This window comes from Lynx rufus, unplaced genomic scaffold (genome assembly GCF_022079265.1).
Source record: "Lynx rufus isolate CCGP_SWC_20201006 ecotype Redwood Valley unplaced genomic scaffold, mLynRuf1.p SCAF_5, whole genome shotgun sequence".
In the NCBI taxonomy this organism is placed as follows: Eukaryota; Metazoa; Chordata; class Mammalia; order Carnivora; family Felidae; genus Lynx; species Lynx rufus.
In genome coordinates, this window is record NW_025814867.1 from 43,765,904 (window position 1) to 43,785,346 (window position 19,443).

At 37.3% G+C, this 19,443-nt stretch overlaps 1 protein-coding gene across 5 annotated transcripts in view; it reads right to left on the reverse strand.

Annotated features, from left to right (window-relative positions):
* Positions 1–2,594: 2,594 nt before the first annotated feature.
* The window catches only part of CP (ceruloplasmin), a 72,004-nt gene continuing 55,155 nt past the window's right edge, over positions 2,595–19,443 (reverse strand). The window contains exons 17-20 of one of the 5 annotated variants that reach the window (XM_047099302.1): positions 19,286–19,425; positions 17,972–18,134; positions 6,811–6,915; positions 2,963–3,049 (exon numbers count right to left, since the gene is read on the reverse strand). In XM_047099302.1, the coding sequence (XP_046955258.1) occupies positions 6,812–6,915; positions 17,972–18,134; positions 19,286–19,425 (407 nt within the window). In that variant the 3' untranslated portion in view covers positions 2,963–3,049; position 6,811. Of the gene's footprint in view, positions 3,050–6,810; positions 6,916–13,850; positions 15,977–16,028; positions 17,573–17,971; positions 18,135–19,285; positions 19,426–19,443 lie in introns of those variants that run through there. The other 4 variants (XM_047099303.1, XM_047099306.1, XM_047099301.1 and 1 more) reach the window with 4 other exon arrangements.

The window sequence follows — 19,443 nt, forward strand, 5'->3', positions numbered from 1 at the left end:
CCACGAACCATGAGATCATGACCTGAGCCAAAGTTGGACACTTAACCGACTGAGCCACCCATGCAATCCCCATTAAGGCTTATTTTTAGCCCCTCATGAATTTTTAAAAAGAATTCAATACACATATGCAAAGCTGGACATAATGATACTAAATGCTTTAAGGTTTTGAGATAAATGAAATTTTATCATATAAGTTACTTCATTAAGTATAATTGGTACTTAGCTGCAATCTTTTATAATGGACTTTTAAGCATAATTTAATCAAATATTTATTTTCTTCTTTTGACCTCTTGTTAAAATTTGAAATGCTAGCCACAACTTGGTACATATTTCCTTTTTTAAAAAAAAAAAATTTTGGGGCGCCTGGGTGGCGCAGTCGGTTAAGCATCCGACTTCAGCCAGGTCACGATCTCGCGGTCCGTGAGTTCGAGCCCCGCGTCAGGCTCTGGGCTGATGGCTCAGAGCCTGGAGCCTGTTTCCGATTCTGTGTCTCCCTCTCTCTCTGCCCCTCCCCCGTTCATGCTCTGTCTCTCTCTGTCCCAAAAATAAATAAACGTTGAAAAAAAAAAATTAAAAAAAAAATTTTTTTTAATGTTTATTTATTTTTGAGAGAGAGAGACAGAGCATGAGCAGGGGTGGGGCAGAGAGAGAGGGAGACACAGAATCTGAAGCAGGCTCCAGGCTCTGAGCCGTCAGCACAGAGCCCGACGCGGGGCTCGAACACACAAACTGTGAGATCATGGCCTGAGCCGAAGCCGGATGCTTAACCAACTGAGCCACCCAGGCGCCCCATCTTGGTACATATTTTCGTTGCTTTTTCTTCATTATAACTCAGCAAAGAGATCACTTCAGGTCATTTCAAGTCTCCCACGTTATCACCATGCACCTTGTCTTTTTTTTTAATCCAAGCGTAATACTTATAATTTTATCTTATTTGGAATGTTTCTATCTTGGCTTTTTATCTCTGTTTTGTTTTGGGTTTTTTTGCTGATTTTTTTGTTCTCTATTGGCTAACTGACCTTTTATTTCCTATTCATGCTCACCAAAGGAGTTAGCAGCAAAAGTGGTTCAGATGTTCCATATGGCTGAGCCAAAACAACTGCCCCATATTCTCTGTAGTCCTTCTATGAAGAATATTAATCCGGTAACTGCCATGAACTATCTAAGCAAGCTGGATACTTCTGGGTTCTCGTCGATCTTAGTGACATTGACTAAAGCAGCAATGGCTCTGAAAATGGGAGATCTTGACAGGCACAGAAATGAAATGAAAAGCCATCCAGAGGTATGGTTCCCTGATACAGGACCTGGTAGTCCTGAGGTTTTTAACTTTCTTCTGGCTTCTGTCTAGTTCATTTTTTTCTCAGTCATAAAGGAAAATAGACTTAATGTTAGAAAAGAAGTGACCCAAAGTGGGAATGCTTGGGCTTTGGACCTGGCAAATAAAAAAGAAATAAGAATAGTAAATGGTAGCAATGGGTACCCAAAGATCTTTCAACTTTGTGTCAGCTATGTTCAAAGCACAGCACTTGGTACTAAAGAATATACAAACTCTGCCCCGAGCTAACAGTCCGATCTAGTGTGAGGGATACGGTATGTCCAGTGACACAGAACAGAGTGATGTGTATTCTAGTACAGCAAGTGGGATGTTATCCATAAGCCTTGGGAGTCTAGTAGTAGCCCATTGCATATGTGATTTTATTTAATTCTTGCAACAATGCCCTAAGTTAGATGTTATTATTACACCTACTATACAGATGAGGGAACTAAGACAAAGAGAGGTTGAGTAAATTGTCCAAGATCACGTAGCTGGTGAGTGCTTGAGCCAGGATTTGAAGCAGGCAATATGGCTTCCGATCCTGTGCTCCTGTCCTGTTGTTGCATTGCCTGTGGTCAGACGCGCACAGTATGACTTCATTTCTAAAACAAGAGAGCAGAAGTGCTTTTTCACTGCACAAATGACATGTTGTTTGTGATGATGAAGAGAGTGAGTCAACGTTAAGGTAGCCTCTCTGCTTTGAAGAGTAGAGTTTTAGAAAGATGAATCTTCTTTCCATAATTTTGAAAAAACTTAAGGTATGTTATTTTTAAATTAGGTAGATAAATATACAGCTCTCTACAAAAATAGGATATCCTGATGGTGAATTAAATATTAATAACTTCTTTAAAGGTCCTTAACAATGATGCTCTTCTTAGAGTGAGAACTTTGTAGTTAAAGAAAAAATTGAGAGTGAAGTATTAATAGCTTAATCATGAACCTTGAATGTACTGGCAAATATTTTCAAGATGAATGCAGTGTACATTTTGATCCTAAATCTCTTGCTTATCTGAAGATGAAGTTGGTATGTGGCTTCATCCTGGAACCTCGGCTATTGATTCAACAGAGAAGGGGACAGATCATTCCCACTGAACTTGCAGTACAGTTGAAGGACACTCAGCCTGGACTCCTTGTGGCTTCAGTTCTGGGCTTACAGAAGAACAACAAAATTGGAATTGAAGAAGCAGATTCCTTCTTTAAGGTTTGTCGCTCTGAAAATGTAATGGCTCTGGATATAGCCTGATAAAACTGGTGGCAGACGGGAAGCTGAATAAGAGACTGGGGTTCCCTTTGTTTATTGAAAAACCAGACTTACACATAACAAATTTATACAAGTACAGATTAAAAGAACGTATGTAGAAAAATTCCATTCATGCAACCTAGAATCGGTTTTCTGTTCAAATGTCTCAATCTACTCTGCCATCGCACTAATGCTAATGATAAATTATTAAATGCCTGGCCCACGTGATAGAGTGTTATTCAGACTAGCTGTAACTTATCAATACTATATTGATCTGGGATGTGGGGGCTTTTCTCACTGTTTTCAAGGTGCTTTGTGGTAAGGAGAAAGATACGATTCCTCAGCTCTTGGTAGACCTCTGGGAAGCTCAGCTTGTGGCAGGTCTCCCAGATGTGGTTCTCCAGGAACTCTTTTTCAAGCTCACATCACAATACATCTGGAGATTATCCAAGATGCAGCCCCCTGACACCATACCATTGCGAACATCAGAGGATCTGGTGAGAGAATAATATGTTAAATTAAACTTGTACATTACACATTATAGTAGTATACCTTGTTATTTTTAATGGCTTAGAATCAAACCTAATTTATAGTACCAGATATCTTTTTTTAAGCAGGCATTAAAAATACCCTTAAAACTTGTCCATGAGTAACATTGCTTGCAGGGTTTTTTTGTAATGTTTTTTGTTTTAATTTTTATTTTTGAGAGCGGGGTGCAGGGGCAGAGAGAGAAGGAGACACAGAAACTGAAGCAAGCTCCAGGGTCTGAGCTTTCAGCACAGAGCCTAATGCAGGGCTTGAACTCACCAACCATGAGATCATGACCTGAGCAAAAGTCGCTCAACCAAATGAGCTACCCAGGTGCCCCTAACATTGCTTACATTTTAAATAATTTTATATTATAAAGAATGCCCCCTACTGCTCCAATATTACTCACTTGCAGTGGTGCCTCAGTAGATGAAGCAGAGGGGAGGGCTTCCCCCCAAACACTTCTATACTCCCTAGGGGGATAGTTACAAAGCAGAACTTGAGAAAAGACACATCTGCAGACTTCCCTGACAGGAGAGGAACTACAGAAGGCTTGTGGGAGGGAGACCTGTACTGGAGTCATTTCCTGTCAGCTGTGCACACAAGAGCTATACTGTAGGCCTTGCAGGAGCCCTAACTACTCTGCTTTACCACTTCCTGCCCCTCCCCTCCTCTTGTCCTTTTTGCCTCTCATGGATGCCATCGCTAATGTGGGTTCACCGGAAAAGTCACCAACTTCTTGAATAAGGGGGCTTTATGGGAATTGTCTTGAGAACTTATGGAAGAGCTTTTGCCTACCACGGAAAGGTAGTAGAAATAAAAATTCCACTATTACTGTTAACTTTTTTTGAGTAAAATTAGCTTAAAAGCAGTATTGCTTTTTTTGCTAGAAAGTGTTTCTTAGGAATATTTTAAAATGTAAAATATAAGGAAATATTTAGTGCATTTTTTTTTCATTTTTGGTGCAGTTTTATTCAGTGAGAAGCAGCAAGGCTGAAGCTTTCCTAGGGGAATAAAATCTTTTAGAATAAGAGACTTTCATTCCCAGTCCCAGGCAAGTGTACACCTAATTCTGTGACGTGACAGAAGATTAGCAACTGCTTGCTCTTTGTGGAATGAAGAGAATCTTGTTTTGTTCTATTTTGTTTATGATAGGTTTCTTTTACATTTTAGATAAATGCCTGTAGTCATTATGGCTTAATCTATCCATGGGTTAATGTCTTAATATCATCTGATTCCTTAGCGGATAAAAGTTACACAGAAGACCTTTCTAAATTACAGGTAAATAAAAATGCCTCTTTTTTTTATTAATATGCAGATTACAACATAGTATCATATTTAAATTTGGTGAGACCTCGTGTGGCCTGTTAATCTAGAACATATACTTTTTGGGGGACAAAAATCCATCCTTAGGTATACTTGGGAGGGTTGGAGAACATTCCTGCCTCTGCCTGAACCTGCTGAGAGGAGGGCTCCTGAAGGCTGGTTTTGTTGCCTGTAAAGAATGAGAGTGAGGTCACCAGGTCACCTGACTGTCTTGCCTCATTTTCAGGGTGTGCTTGGAAATACTTTGTGAAAGGAAAGCATGGCAAATGTGTAGCGGTGTTTTTATTGACGGAATTCATTTTTTTGTATAGCGTTCATTCATATATGTTTGGCTTCTAGCCCAAGCCTCCCACTACTATCTGTCTTACAGAAAGTAGGTTAAAGTGGCCAGTTTGGCTGCTGAAACGGAGTTTTAAAAAGATAAGTATGATCAGGAAATGTAGGCCATCCTGCAGGAATTCTGACTGTGACAGTGTTTTGACTGCAAATGAGAAATAAAGTCCACCTTTGCCTTGGTGGATCAAGCTGGGCTAGATGTGGATGTGATTTTATTTAATGTAGTTCAGTGGCCCAAGGACTGAACGTAACCCCCACGTCTGCTTTGTTTGGTCTGCCCAATGTAGTGCCAACATATAAAAACTGAAATTTCAAATGAAGAGTTCTGAGTTTCAGTCTTTTCTCGGAAAGTTCAGCAGAGCCAGTAACCCTGGGCTTCACTGCCTCTGAGACCTGAGAGTTGGAGCCAACTAGTGGCTCCCCTCCATGCTCAGTGAATGTGTTGTCCTGTCTGCTTCAATTCTCATCTCCATGTCTTCCCGGTCCAGATACGGCATCTGGTGTCCATTTTCCTTATACCCAGCTGACTTCATGCATTTTCCTCACCTCTTTTGGCCTCGTTAAGCTTTTGAGTTTACAGCCCCTTATTTATACTGGGAACTGGCGTAAGTGTGGTTACTGTCTATAGAAACCAAAATGTCAAGTTGGGGATTGGGTCAGGGATGGAAGCACAAGAGCCCATTATTGCTTAGACTCAGCCTCTGGACAGGCCTGTGTTATCTCCAGAGATGCAGTTCCTTACATTCATAAAAAATTGCCGGAGAAAAATCTTGTTGGTTCCTATCTCTAGTACCCTTATGTTACAGAGGCTCCTTAGGTGTTAGCCTCAGATATGCTCCTTGAACAAATATTCCTCAAGCAGGTACCATAAATGTGGTCTGTGGCAGTAGATAAGCCAGGCAGGGAGGGCCTTGCCCTCCCAGAATATATGTATTAATTGCGTATTTAAAATCACAATTGTAACAAGTGCTATTAAATCTCACCTGATAAAGCTTCAAGGCATATTTATAATCACTGCTTGAAAAAGTGTAATTGAGTGATCTTTTAAAATTTATTTTAAAGTATTTAAAAGGAATACATTCTTTCTGGGAATCTTTGCTGTTAAAGCATAGAAATGTAGTAAGCCTATACTCTTAAAAATCCTTTTCCTAATTATATCTCCTTCTAGATTATCTTGGTTATTCTTAGTCATTAAGAAAAAAATAACCATCCAGAAACAAAAAGATGTCATTTGTTTTCACCTAGAAGAATAGGAGGTTCGGAATCACCTGGAAAGCGTTTTCAGAATTCCATGATTTCTCTCTTCCCCACGTCCCCACCCTCACACACAGATTTGATAGGAGTTTCTGTCTCTTGTGCTCAATCACTGTAATAGTATATTTGTGGAAAACCTAAAATAAAAATACTCTACAAATCATCTACATGTCAAAAAGCCACTGTTTGGAATCACAAAGTAACTAGTAAATGCCCTGCCTTTTGCCATAATTGTCACGGTCCCCTCCCCACTCCCCCACTTCCTTGCCAACCACCACTCCTTAGATTGTGTAGGGAGAGAAGACAGAGTCTGTGGGTTCCAGCCCTGCAGAGTTGGCTGCAGGTGAAGGATCTAGATCAGAGAAGGCAATAAGTAGTACATGTGTCGGGTATGGAAAGGAATCCATTCCCAGTACGTAAAACAAGGAGCATTCTGCTAAGGAGCAGACAACATTAAGAGTATTTTAAAAAGTAGTAGTAACCTTTAGAGCATTTTTGATTCAGTAATATATGTGTTGTCTGGTGTTTCTTATTTTTACACTTCTTGATAAAACTAAGTAAAAGTTCATGGGTAATTAATTTTGTATCAAGCTTTGACTAGTTTCGTTTTAACCATGGTTTGAGTTACCCCTGCCTTGCTCCTTCTTACCCTGCCCATTATCCCAATGAATCAAAAGTTGAATATAGAAATAATCTGTGTTTTCTTTGATGTTGGGAGATCCTACAAGTGGCAGATTATCATGTTTGCTATCCTTTTGTCCAGAAATTATTGAAGGTGATTATTAAACTTGCAGGAAGGAAAGAGACCAACCTTATATGCCTAGCCATTCCTTGGTAGATATTTGGAATAACATAATCGCGATGACTATAAACGAATAGTTCACATTCCATATCATCTTGTATGTCAGAGAAGACGCTGTAGTAAAAAAGGATACAGAAAGAAGAAAATCAAGATATTACCATCTCATCTTTATCCAGAAGAAAGGCAAAGAGGAGATTATTTTGGTGGTAGCATCAAAAATAGTATTTATAGTTTAAATGCTTAAAAAGTAAAATACTGGCAAAGTTCTAAATACTCAAATAGTACCTACTCTATGTCTATGAGCTTGTGGCAAATAGTATAGACACAAATTGTTAGGTTATTAACAATTTCTTTAGTTATCTTAAATGTTAAATTTTATTTTTGGCTATTACGTAGTGCATTTGTATTCTAGAAAATTTGGAAGATAGAGGAAAATGTGAAAAAATAAAAAGTTTTTATTCCCTCCAGTAAGCTGATCTCTGTTTCAAATTTCAATGCTCTTCCAAAGGCATTTCTGTATGTGCATGTACCTGTGTAGATTTTACAAAACTGATCATGCTCTGAATATAATTTTGTATTGACATTTTTTACTCATCATTCTGTTATGAGCATTTTCTTATCAATTAGCCTTTGGAAATAACTTTGATGGCTATATAATATTCCGTCATATGGATGTACCATGATTTTCATTTTCCTTATTTAACCCAGATTCTAGCTGTTCAATATTATAATAATTCTTGAACATCGTTGGACATAAATCTTTGATCACAGTGTTGATTATTTCCTTAGGATAGGCTCCTCAAACATTCCCATTAGTTTTAATTTGCAGTATATCCAAAGGAGCTAAAATCATGTTAGTTTAGATATGATTACTATTAAACAGATTTTCTATTTAAACTAGAGGTGGTTTCATGATTATTTAATACTTCAGGACATTTAGACTTATAAATATTGTATGCATGAACTCCAAAACTGCATTCTTTATGTTTCCTTTTTTTTTGGCAATAAGGCTTGGTCTTCTTTAAAAAAGAATTGTATTCTGTATGTTGTACTTTATCTTTTGGGTGCCTCATTCCATAACATTTCATTTTTCTGTTCATAGTCTCTTATATGTGGTCCTTCATTTGACATAGCTTCCATTATCCCATTCCTGGAGCCACTCTCAGAAGACACTATTGCTGGCCTCAGTGTCCATGTTCTGTGTCGTACACGTTTGAAAGAGTATGAACAGTGTATAGACACACTGTTAGAAAGATGCCCAGAGGCGATCATTCCATATGCTAATCACGAACTGAAAGAAGAGAATCGGGTATGCTTTTCAGCTTATGTCTTTGAGGCTTGATTAGTGATAATCAGATCTGATAATCTCGTTGCCTTATCTGCAAAATGGGGACAAATTATATAAGTCCAACCTCACAGGTCTGTGTGGGTCGGAGGAGCATATATGTTTAATATGTTATATGTTTTGAGGACTGTTAGAGGCTATTAAACTGTATGGTGATTGTATGTGATCACAGTAAAAATCTCTTGTTTGGAAATGAAGTAGGCTATTACCTGAAGATTTGGAAGACAGAAAATATTTTCTGGGCTATATATGGTCTTTACCTTCAAAATTAGAAGAGTTTTAAACTTTATTACTCCTGCCTTCCTTCCTCCTTCCCCCCCCTCCCTTTTTTTCCTCTTATTACCTAAGAGATGATAACAGGACACATCTGTGTTTCTTCTCGAAAATAGCTAACATGTGTACAACATACATATCATTGGATTTTCAAGTTACGAACCTGATTTATGTTATAGTTTATTTATTTAAATTTTTTTTAAATGTTTATTTATTTTGAGAGATACAGATAGAGAAAGAACAGGGGAGGGGAAGAGAGAGAGGGAGACAGGATCCCAAGCAAGCTCCACACTGTCAACACTGTCTGATGTGGGGCTCAAACCCCCAAACCATGAGATCATGACCTGAGTGGAAATCAAGAGTTGGACACTCAACTGACTAAGCCACCCAGGTGCCCATGTTATAGTTTAAACAGGAGACTGGCTGCTCATATAACTTCTGTTGTAACAAAGTTTGTCACCTTAACCAAAATTATGTATTTTTGCCCTGTGCTTTCTTGCACCATCTTATTTTTGTTGGACATCTGAATGTAAAATGCATCAAACTTAAAATTTATTCATTTTTTTCTAAGATAGACTTTGTGGTGGAAAAAACTGCTGCCTGAACTTTGTCACAGAGTAAAATGTGGTGGAGAGAAAGGTCAACTTTACCTGTCATCATTAAAAGGTAAAATGATCTTTTATGCTTAATTATAAATTTAATTGAATCTTAATTTTAATTTCTATAACTTGAAGCCTTGCTTTCTCTGTTCTTTTTTTTTCATGTGATTCTCAAATGAGGTGAAGAGTATCTTAGCAGAATCATCTTCAGAGCTTACTTATATCAGCATATATATGCTCCCCATCACATTTGATATTTACTTACAGCTATGGAGCTGATGCTTTTAAGTTAATCTTTTCAAACACTTAACATTGTGATAGTCACAGAAACTCACAATCTCAGTATTTTAAAAATTTGAATATCCATTAAGACAATTACATTTTTTATTAATGATCTGAGTACTTAATTTACTTCTTGTAGGAAATTAAGATTATTATTAATTATAATTGTAAGCAAGTATTGAGGAATAACAAGGTTCTCAAGGATTTAAAAATTGAATATCTATAAATCATGCAGTGTTTTACAGAATAGGTAGTTATTGTTTGAATTTTCATAGTTCATAGTCACTTATAAATCTTGATAGATATATGGTTATCAATTTTTCTAGTTTTATGTATTACACTAGATAATTGTTGGCCTGATGACAAAGGGTATGGTTATATTGTTTTCAGTGTGCATAAAAGATTAGAAACTGACACTGGGTGCTACTCCTAAAACCAAGACTACACTGTATGTTAACTAACTTGAGAATAAAAAAGTAAAAAAAAAAAAAAATATATATATATATATGTAAATAATAAATCAAGAAAGAAAGAAGAAATTGACAGTGTGGGAATTGTAGTTTTCCAGCTGACATCATTGATTTTTAAAAGTGATTTTTAAAAATCAGTTATGATTTTTAAGTGTTAGGCAGAGCCCGTGGCCATTGGAGGGGGTTTTTCTGAAGAGGCCCATTTAAGTAAAGTTGTATATTTATGACCGGGAAGATGTGGTGACTTTCATCCCACCTATCTTCCTGAGTGATTGTTGGTTTTTAGAAGGCGGAAATGTCAGGTATATGATTGCCTTATCCCACTTGGGTAACATTTATCACATAACTTTGAGTAATGATTTGTGTTTATGGATCACTTTTCAGTGCAAGCTATCCCACATCTTCATATGTCAGCAGCATCATTATCTTAGTCAAAAGACTTCATCCTTTCTTGATTCGCTTTACATACTCTCTACCCCTGACTTACCCATAATCATTCCTCCAAATGTTCCATTTTTCTATATAATGCATATTTCTATAAAATACGTTAGTGTGTGTGTATGCATGTACGTGTGTGGCTCATGGGACTAAGCGCTGTGTGTGATTTACCTTTAGTAGACTCTAATACCTCGAGAGCTGGTGTAGCATTTTATTCATTTTTCGTGTTGCACCCTCCTCACCAGCACTATGCCTCTCCGTAGGAAACATTCTATACTTATTCGAAGGGAGACACCTGAATAACTTCAGGTCCATTGCCAAAGGAGGTCTTTTTGTCAGCAGCTGCAGTACGCTAGAAGAGACCAGGACTGGAGTCTGGAGACCGGAACTGAGTTCCAGATCTGCTACTTACTGAGTGACCTGAAGCAAGCCAATTGTCTAGTATCTCAAGACTAGTGAGAAGCTCAGGACTGACTCTAGAATAAGTGTTAGGCAAAACCATAAGATGTTAACTTTGGAGATGGAGGTCAGGAATCTATACAATATGTTTAAGAGCTTGTATTTCTTCTCTCTCTAATGCAACATTTCTCAACCTTGGCACTATTTACATTTGGACCGATAATTCTCTGGTGTATGTGTAGGTGTCCCCTATGCATTTTAGGATGTTTGGCAGCATCCGTGGCACTAAATACCAGTAGCTCTGCCCCAGTTATGATAAACAAAAATGCACTAATGCAGAGCCGTTGAAACCGGGATTAGTGATTGATAGAATGTTTGTTACTGGTTTTTTTGGTAATGAACTGTGATTATTAAAAATTTTACTACTGTTTAAATTATAAAATTGAAGTTGAAAAAGTCATTTAAAGTCTCATCAGCCAGAAGTAACTATCTTCTGCATCTGATGAATATTTTCTAGACACACCGGAGGACTTAAAGTACTCTACAGATTTAAGATATTGACCTTATTCTTGGAATTATAACCCGTATCAGCCCCTCATTGGTTGGCAGAAGTGGAGAATTGGGCAGTGGCAATTTTTATTGGCTTTATAACATCTAGACTCACCCCCAACTCAGTTTTTTAAACCTAGGATACTACTTACCAGCTCCACATTTAAGCTAAATAAACCGGTTTGATAGGAAGGTGTTGATAAGTCATGTTTTTCATATGCATTTTGCAAACTAGTTAGTAGTCATTGTTTATAAAGTTTCTACTAACATCTTAGATACACATCATTGTATTTTAATTCTCAAAGGACTCTAGAAGCTAGCAGATGATACCACTCAGTAAGTTAATTAAGGGACTTTCCTAAAGTCACAGACAGTAGGTGGAAGAGTCTGATCCCTTCCAAAGGCCGTCTGATTCCAGAGCTTGTGATCTTTCCCATCCATCACTGCTGATCCATTCATTAACTTTTTAGCAACATTGGCACGTGTAAGGGAATGATTTAGGTAAGGGATTTTGTGTAAGGGATGATTTAAGTTGCTGAATATTAGAGAGATGACTTTAGATGGATGCACATACATCTGAGCAGGAGATTTTATATTTCAGTCACTCTGCAAATAGTGTCATTGGAGGGCAGGTGAGGATGACAGGGAATGGCACTGGTGTTTATTGCTAACACTGTTCTTAAGTGTTACCCCCTTCTCTTCCCAGCAGAGGGCAGCATGTATCAAGAAGTAGAATTATAAACTTGCATAGTTCAATTTACAAAAATGTTTAGTAAATCCCTTCATAATTAAAGATGTACTCTAGAGCAAATTATTTTACAGTTTGGAAAAAAATAGTCATAAAGACAGATTTGTGCTTATTAAAACTTGAAAATCTCATAATAGAGAGCAACTGATTTAGGAATATGACATCCAACAATTAATAGTATTTCCTGTCCTAGCACTCTTTGTAAGTTAGCTGCAATATAGCCCTAACATGAAAGACAGTATTCAAATGATTGTATTTTCTTTAGAGGCTAATACAAGTATACTGAAAAATAATGTAATAATCCAGCAATGAAATAGTAAATCAAAATAACATGGAACTAATATAACAAACTTGCGAGCATTCTAGAAAGAATGAAGAAGGTGTTAAAACCATAAGTAGTCTGTGGATTTAAAAAACTGATTTTGTTTTCCCTTTGTAGTTATAACATTTTGTTACCTGAACTAGCTTCTAACTGGCTGAGTGATAAGAAAATTGGATGAAAGATAGACTTTCAGTTCTAACTCAGGTATTCTGTCCTCTACCAACAGAAACGTTGTCAGTTGTTGCTGTGGAACTAGAACTAAGGGATTTCTTGAATGTCCTCCCAGAAGATGGCACTGCAGCATTTTTCTTGCCGTATCTTCTTTATTGCAGTCGAAAGAAATCATTGACTTGAAGGTATCATTGAACAAGTACCATAATGCCATAGGAGACTGACTTTTTGAAAAATTGAATGTCAGGTAAAAATGTAAATAAAGGATTTTCATATTCAACATGGACATTTATTGCAGATGCTTTCAGGCTGCTTACCTTACCAGGTAGTAGTATTATTTCTTTAATTTATGACCTGAATCCATTTAATTGTCCAGAATGTAAAAGCTACAAGACTTCAGAATTTCCTCGAAGAAGGCATATGTTTTTAAAGCTGGAGACTGACTTTTATTACAAGGAACAGCAAATCAGTGTTGTTGGAGACATGACAATCTTTTTCGTCCCAGAAACACAAAGAAACATTTTGTAGGTACGTTTGAAAGCCTGTCACTCCCAGGTGGTCCAGAATTTAATCTTGATTTTTCCAGATTTCTTTATTAGGTCACTTCGTTTTTTTGTTTTGTTTTGAATAATTTTTGTTGAGAAAGATGTTAATATTTTCCCACAGTAAAAGATTTCAAACTTTACTTTTTTGTTACTTTTTAAAACTCATGCTGTGGTTTCTCTTTGAATAAAATGAAGTAGAAATTTACAAAGCTAACTTTCTTGTTGTCTGGGCATTAACATATTTTGTTGAATGCATGTTTTTCAGCCAAAGCCTTGTTTCTATTTTTTGTTGATGTGTACTTTTGCTCTTTTAGCTAAAGTGTATGTGAAAATAAAGAACTATATCATTGTATTCACAACTGTGTCTACTTTTTAAATCTCTTATTAAACAATTTAGAGTCCAAGTTCAGCTTATTGATAGTGTGCTTTGACTTTAGTTAAGGCTAGAAAAATGCTACTCACCCAGCATCTGCCACAACTCTGTATTGAAACTTTTCTCCTGATGTCAGTGTTCATCTTTACCAGGATTTAGTTTATAGAATTGTTTCTCAGTTCTGCCTTTCTCCTGTTCCAGATTACTATCCTTTTGACCATCTCTTCAAGGGTTCACAAAATCCAAATAGATTGGCATTATTTTTATTTTTTGTCTTATTTCATTTTTAAATTTTAAAAATTTTAATTGAACTGTTTATTTTTATTTTAAAATATACTTTTTAAAATATTTAATTTTGAGAGAGAGAGAGCACAAGCAGGGATGGGGGGAGAGAGAGAGAGAGGAAGACACAAAATCCAAAGCAGGCTCCATGCTTTCAGCACAGAGCCCAATGCCGGGCTTGAACTCATGAACCATGGGATGATAACCTGAGCTGAAGCCAGACACTTAACCGACTGAGCCACCCAGGCACCCCTAAAATTTAATTTTTTATTTTACTTTCTCTACACCTATGCCCTCATGTCCACTGATTCATTAGGAATGATGTCAGCATATTAGAGGGATTGATGGAAAGCCAATGGTTGGAAACATTTCAATGAATCTTAACAGTGATCCTTTGAGAACCATCAAGGATAACATTTGGACATAGATTTTGGGGAGTGGGGGTGAGGAAAACAGTTTTGTAAAGTCCTTCTGATGGTTGTATGAAGGGCCTATGTAAATCAGTTATAAGTATTAGAGTTAGTCGGATGTCTGTTGATCTTTTCATATGAAATGCAGGAAAGTGTGTTTTCAGTCTTTTTTTTAATGCTCATAGCCATTCCAAAGTAAACTTTTTCTTCAGCACTTTCACGTACATAGTTATGAATCATTGTTTTTTTTTCTTTTCTTTTTTTTTTTTTTTCACTTATCACCAATTTATTTCTTTCAGCCAGACTTGGTCTCTATAGGAAGAGAAATTTTAAGACCATTATTAAAAACAGTACAGTAGTCCGCCCTTATCCATGGCTCCAGTGATCCATGGTCAGCTGCAGTCCAGAAGCAGGTGTTCCTCAGAAGGTAATAGCTTAACACTATGTCACAATGCCTACGTCATTCACGTCACTTCACCTCATCACAAGAACAAGAGGGATCAGTAAAGTATGTTTTGTGTGTGTGTGTGTGTGTATGTGAGAGAGAGAGAGAGAGAGAGACCACATTCACATAACATTACAGTATATTAGAACCGTTCTATTTTATTATTGTTGTTGTTAATCTCTTACTCTGCCTAATTTATAAATTAGACTTTATCATAGGTATGTATGTATAGGAAAAAAATAATATATACAGAGTATAGTACTATCTGTCGTTTCAGGTGTCCCCTGGGAGGATGGACAAGGGTCGGGGAACTATTGTATTTATCATATGGTTTAAATGTATTCTAATTTTTTGATGTTATTTTGTTTAATTCTTGATTCATTTCTATTTTTCGATTTTTTCATATGTTTAAAAACACACGTCTCATTTTAGTACTGCTTTATTTAAAGAAAAATGTCTCCTCCCTGCAAGATCTTCATTAATTATAAAGGGAAAAATAATAACTTTACAATAATGAAACCTGGCAGACATCTCCTTAATCAAATGCTCAACGTTAACATAATCACTAAGAGAAAAAAATCAACATCAGGTGTGTCTTGACATGTGTACTGAGAAAAACAGTATCACTTCTGTGAGAATCCTGCCCCCCAAAAATGCACAACCTGAATCTAATCATGAGGAAAAATTAGACAAACCCAAATTGAAGGATGTTCTGCAAAGTCACTGCCCTGTATTCTTTAAAAATGTCAAAGTTGTAAAAGGCAAACTGCTTCAGACTAAGAAGACATGCCAGCTGAACACAATGTATGACTGGGAGTTTCTTTTTCTGTGAAGAACGTGATGAGAATAATTTGTGAAATTTGAAAAGGGTCTGTAGCATTGAATCATTTTTAACTTCCTCATTTTGAGAAGTGTATTGTATTTATATATAATAACCTTGTTTTTAAGGAACTAGATGTATGTATGTTTACTATTGTGTGTGTGTTAGGGTGGGGGGGCAGGTAGAACGGGGAAGCAAAAGCACAGGTGGCTATGTAAAATGTTAACACTCGGGGAATTTCGGTGAAGGGTACATGGGAATTTTTTGTATTGCTCTTGCAGCGTTTCTCTAAATCTGACATTATGGCCAAAAAAAGTTTTAAAAAGTTCCTTTTCTTTGAACAGATTCAGATATTTTTACCAAGCAGAATATTGGATTTTGGTACTTAGTAGAAATACAGAATATATAATCCCTGCCTGTAAGTAACTAAAAGCTAAGCAAGCTTTTTTTTCCCCACAGACTCCTCCAGAAGGTTATCTTATTGTCATAGAAATGTCACAGTCTAAAAAAAAAAAGTACCTTTTATATTTGTCAGAGGAGATCTTGGTTATGCTTCTTGTGGTAGGGGAAATGAAGCACTATATTAAGTGTAATGGGATAGCCACAATTCTTTTCTAGTGTTTTTTTTTCCTTATGGAGGAAATTGCCTGTCTCCCGGCGCATAATATTGGAACGTTTTACTCTAACTTCATGTGCTCTCTTTTCTGTGTCAGGTAAGCAGAAAAATTTCCAAGATTCAGAATTCATGTAGACTTGTCCAGAGCTTTATCAAACTTTTATTTAAAGATAATTCAGACTGGTAAACGTGGCTCTCCATTTTTTTGTTTAGAGTTCAAACTATCGTTTTTGTTCATTACTGCTTCTTCCAGGCCACGCAATACCTTATCTTTTTGTAAAAGCCAGTTTCTTTCATCTTTTCCCCACTGTGTGTTCTCTCTTCACATTTGCTCTTTGTTCTACAGTTTTCCCTATGGCTTTTAAAACAGTCTCCCCTTTCTCAAGCAAGCAATCATCTCCCTCTCCTTCCAGGCTATTTCTACAGGAGGACTTTCCAGTGCCTGGGTGTGTAGGGTTAGCCTGTAGCAACATCCTCTGCACATCAGGCATTTGCACACACAAATTTCCAGAATGCCTGCCTCAGTGTCCCCTCACTCTTGGGTGTTTTTCTCTGAGCAGGACCATGCTTTTGTGTGCTGGTTTGCATGTGTGCTGATATTCTTCAAACACTATTTATAAAGTTTTCTTTCTCATCTTTGACTCTTCACCTTCTTCAGTAGGTGGCGTCAATCCCAGTGGTTTATTTGCCTGTTCCCCTCTTTGGTGTTGTGATGCTCTCAGTACCACTCTTTGTAATAAAGGGTTTTAATAGAATAGTTTCTCATGTTATGACACGTTTGTGTAAAACCCAGGAGCAGAAATTAAAACTTGTCGTTTGCACTAATCGTTGATCTTTCAGTGACTTTTAGCTTTTAAGAAATTTATTTCTATATTTTCTTCCATCTATATGTCCCCTTCTATGCCCACTTGGAAGAGGAAACACAAGGAGGTGTTTTCTCTACATCATTTCCCCCCATTGGATTTGCCATTGCCAATTCTAATAGTTCTGAACCCAGAAGACCCAAGAAACACAAAGCCTGCAGCCACACAGTGGGAATTTCACTCTATAGAACACATTTTGTGAATATCCACTAAAGGGCTGTTCATTTTCTTGTGCTTCCTGTGCTTATGTGTATGCACACAGGAGGGAGTATTATTGCTGGGGTGGGAAAAACAGGGAATTTAGATTCAATTTTTTATCCCTGGATCTTTGCTATGGTCTAAATGTTTGTTTCCCCCCCAAATTCCTATGTTGAAAACCGAATGCCCATGGTGACAGTATTACCTGGTAGGGCCTTTGGGAAGTGATTAGGCTGTGAGGGTGGAGCCCTCGTGAATGAGATTAGTGCCCTTATCAAAGAGGTCCCAAAGAGCTAGTTAATCTCTTCCACCACATAAAGATATAATAAGAAGTCTGCACCCCAGGAAAGGACTCTCATCCAACCATGCTGTCACCCTGATCTCAGATTAACAGCGTCCAGAACCGTGAAAATAAATATACACTGTTTATAAGCTACCTAGTCCGGTATTTTGTTATAGCAGCCTGAATGGACTAAGACAATCTCGACAAACAATAATCAGTAATGCTTCTCTTCACCCTAGAAGTGCAGAAAGACATCATTTCTGCCTGATTGACTATTTGAAATTATATTGAGGGGGCGGAGGGGCGGGAGGGGGTAGCTTTCTTGTGTACCAGGTACTACCTAGAAAAAGAAGTTAAATGTTTTCTATTAAGAAAGGAATTAAATGTACACGTGTCTTTTGTAAGTCACAGTTAGTGTTTTGGCAAATAATATGACCACTCCCTTATATCAGTTTTAGGAATAATTAGCCTGCCTCACATTGGTGTCAGTTTGTGTTTGCTCAGAGACTACTGGTGCTATGATCAGTACCTGCCGACAGAAGATAAGCTGTATCCCATAGCATTTAGCAGTAAAAAAAAGAAAAAATTAAAAAAAAATTCCTGTTTGGAGGTAGAGGAGGATGAAATCAGGGCAGCAAATTCAAAAATGCTTCCTATTGGGGGAAGTATTTAGGCAAAGTAATGCATCTTAATTATACTGGTGATATATGACTTCTTCAATTACTAACTCAATATTCACCTTCATTTGGTAGAACCGTGTAAGTAGTTTCCATTCCAGCATGAATGTGGTCAGTCACATGGCAGTGGAGTAACCAGATTCCAGGTGTTTTTGGAAACATTTCTAGAGTTTGGAAGGTCCCAGGGAAAATGTCGAAGACATCAGACCTATAGATGCCCCTGTGCTTAATTAGAAAAATGACAAATATTATATAATGTTTATTATATGTGAGAGTTCACTCAAGTAATCTTTCATGGGCCATTTCAAGGATATTAGAAAAATGGATGAATATGATAAAAAAAAAAAAAAAAGAATGAGACCCTGTGCATTTGACCCTGTGCATTTCTATGTCTAATACAAACAGTGAGATATGTGGTCTTTGTACTCCTGCTAAATGCCTGGGGGGATGGTCTATTTAGTGGGTGTGAAGGAAAAATGAGATGAGAGTGAACTCATCCATTAGGACCACCTGGCATCTCTTACACTTCAACTCTGGTTTGCCTTTTTATCAGAGCACTTGAGTTACAAAAGGGAATTTAGCTCTGGCCTTATTTCAGTCCTAATCTCACATTTGCTGGACCTATTCTAGATTAGCTGGTCTGTGAAACTTTACGACAAGGAGAGTAATGCAGGGAGCAAAAAAAAGGAGGCCAGTGGAGAAGCCAGAACCAGGGGAAGTTCAGGTAGAGTCTAGATTAGACACAGATACTTGGAGGGTATTTCTGTAGGGACAGAATTGAAAGTCCAATAGGAATATATCATCTTTGTAAACCAAAGTACATATAACAAAATGGCCTTTTCTGCAATGGGCTTTGTGGTAGCTTCTGACTTTTCTACATTAACTCAAAAGTAAGAAAAAGGAGCTATTGACTCCTGCTGAAATCAGCGCTGAGAAGTAGAAGTAGCATTGAGATCTAAGGACCTAATCAGTTGCATGACACCAAAATGATCTTCTCGTTCACTTCAGGCCATTTAGGATTCAGAAATTAGAATAAGTAAAGGTTATAATAAAGTCTTGTCTCCACTTTCTGATTCATCATTATATGAACATTCCTAACCTCTCTGCCAACAATTCTATTTGAATGCCTTGCCCAGGAATATGTGAGCAGAACTCCATGAAAACCCACTAAAAACTGTAAATCCAAGGAGAAGCCCAATGTATTACAAAGGGTGGTAACAGCAATTGAAATTGCTGTGTGCCACACTCCTTGAAAATAATTTAGTTGTCTCTTGAAACCTCTAACTTTTCACTAGTCTTCCTGAGGATATATTTTCTTTATTTGTATTCAAACATTTTCCAAAAGAGTAAGAATAAAGACTGTGGATCACTCCTACCTTGTATCCGAAGCTGTGGCCGTGAAAATGTACAGAGTGCAAGTCTATTTCATTGCCCATTCCCATCAGATACCAATTGACTTCATCTCCCACATGCATTGTGAGGCCTTGTAGGTTCCCGAACATTCTTCCATTAATAGCTGAGGAAAGCACATGAC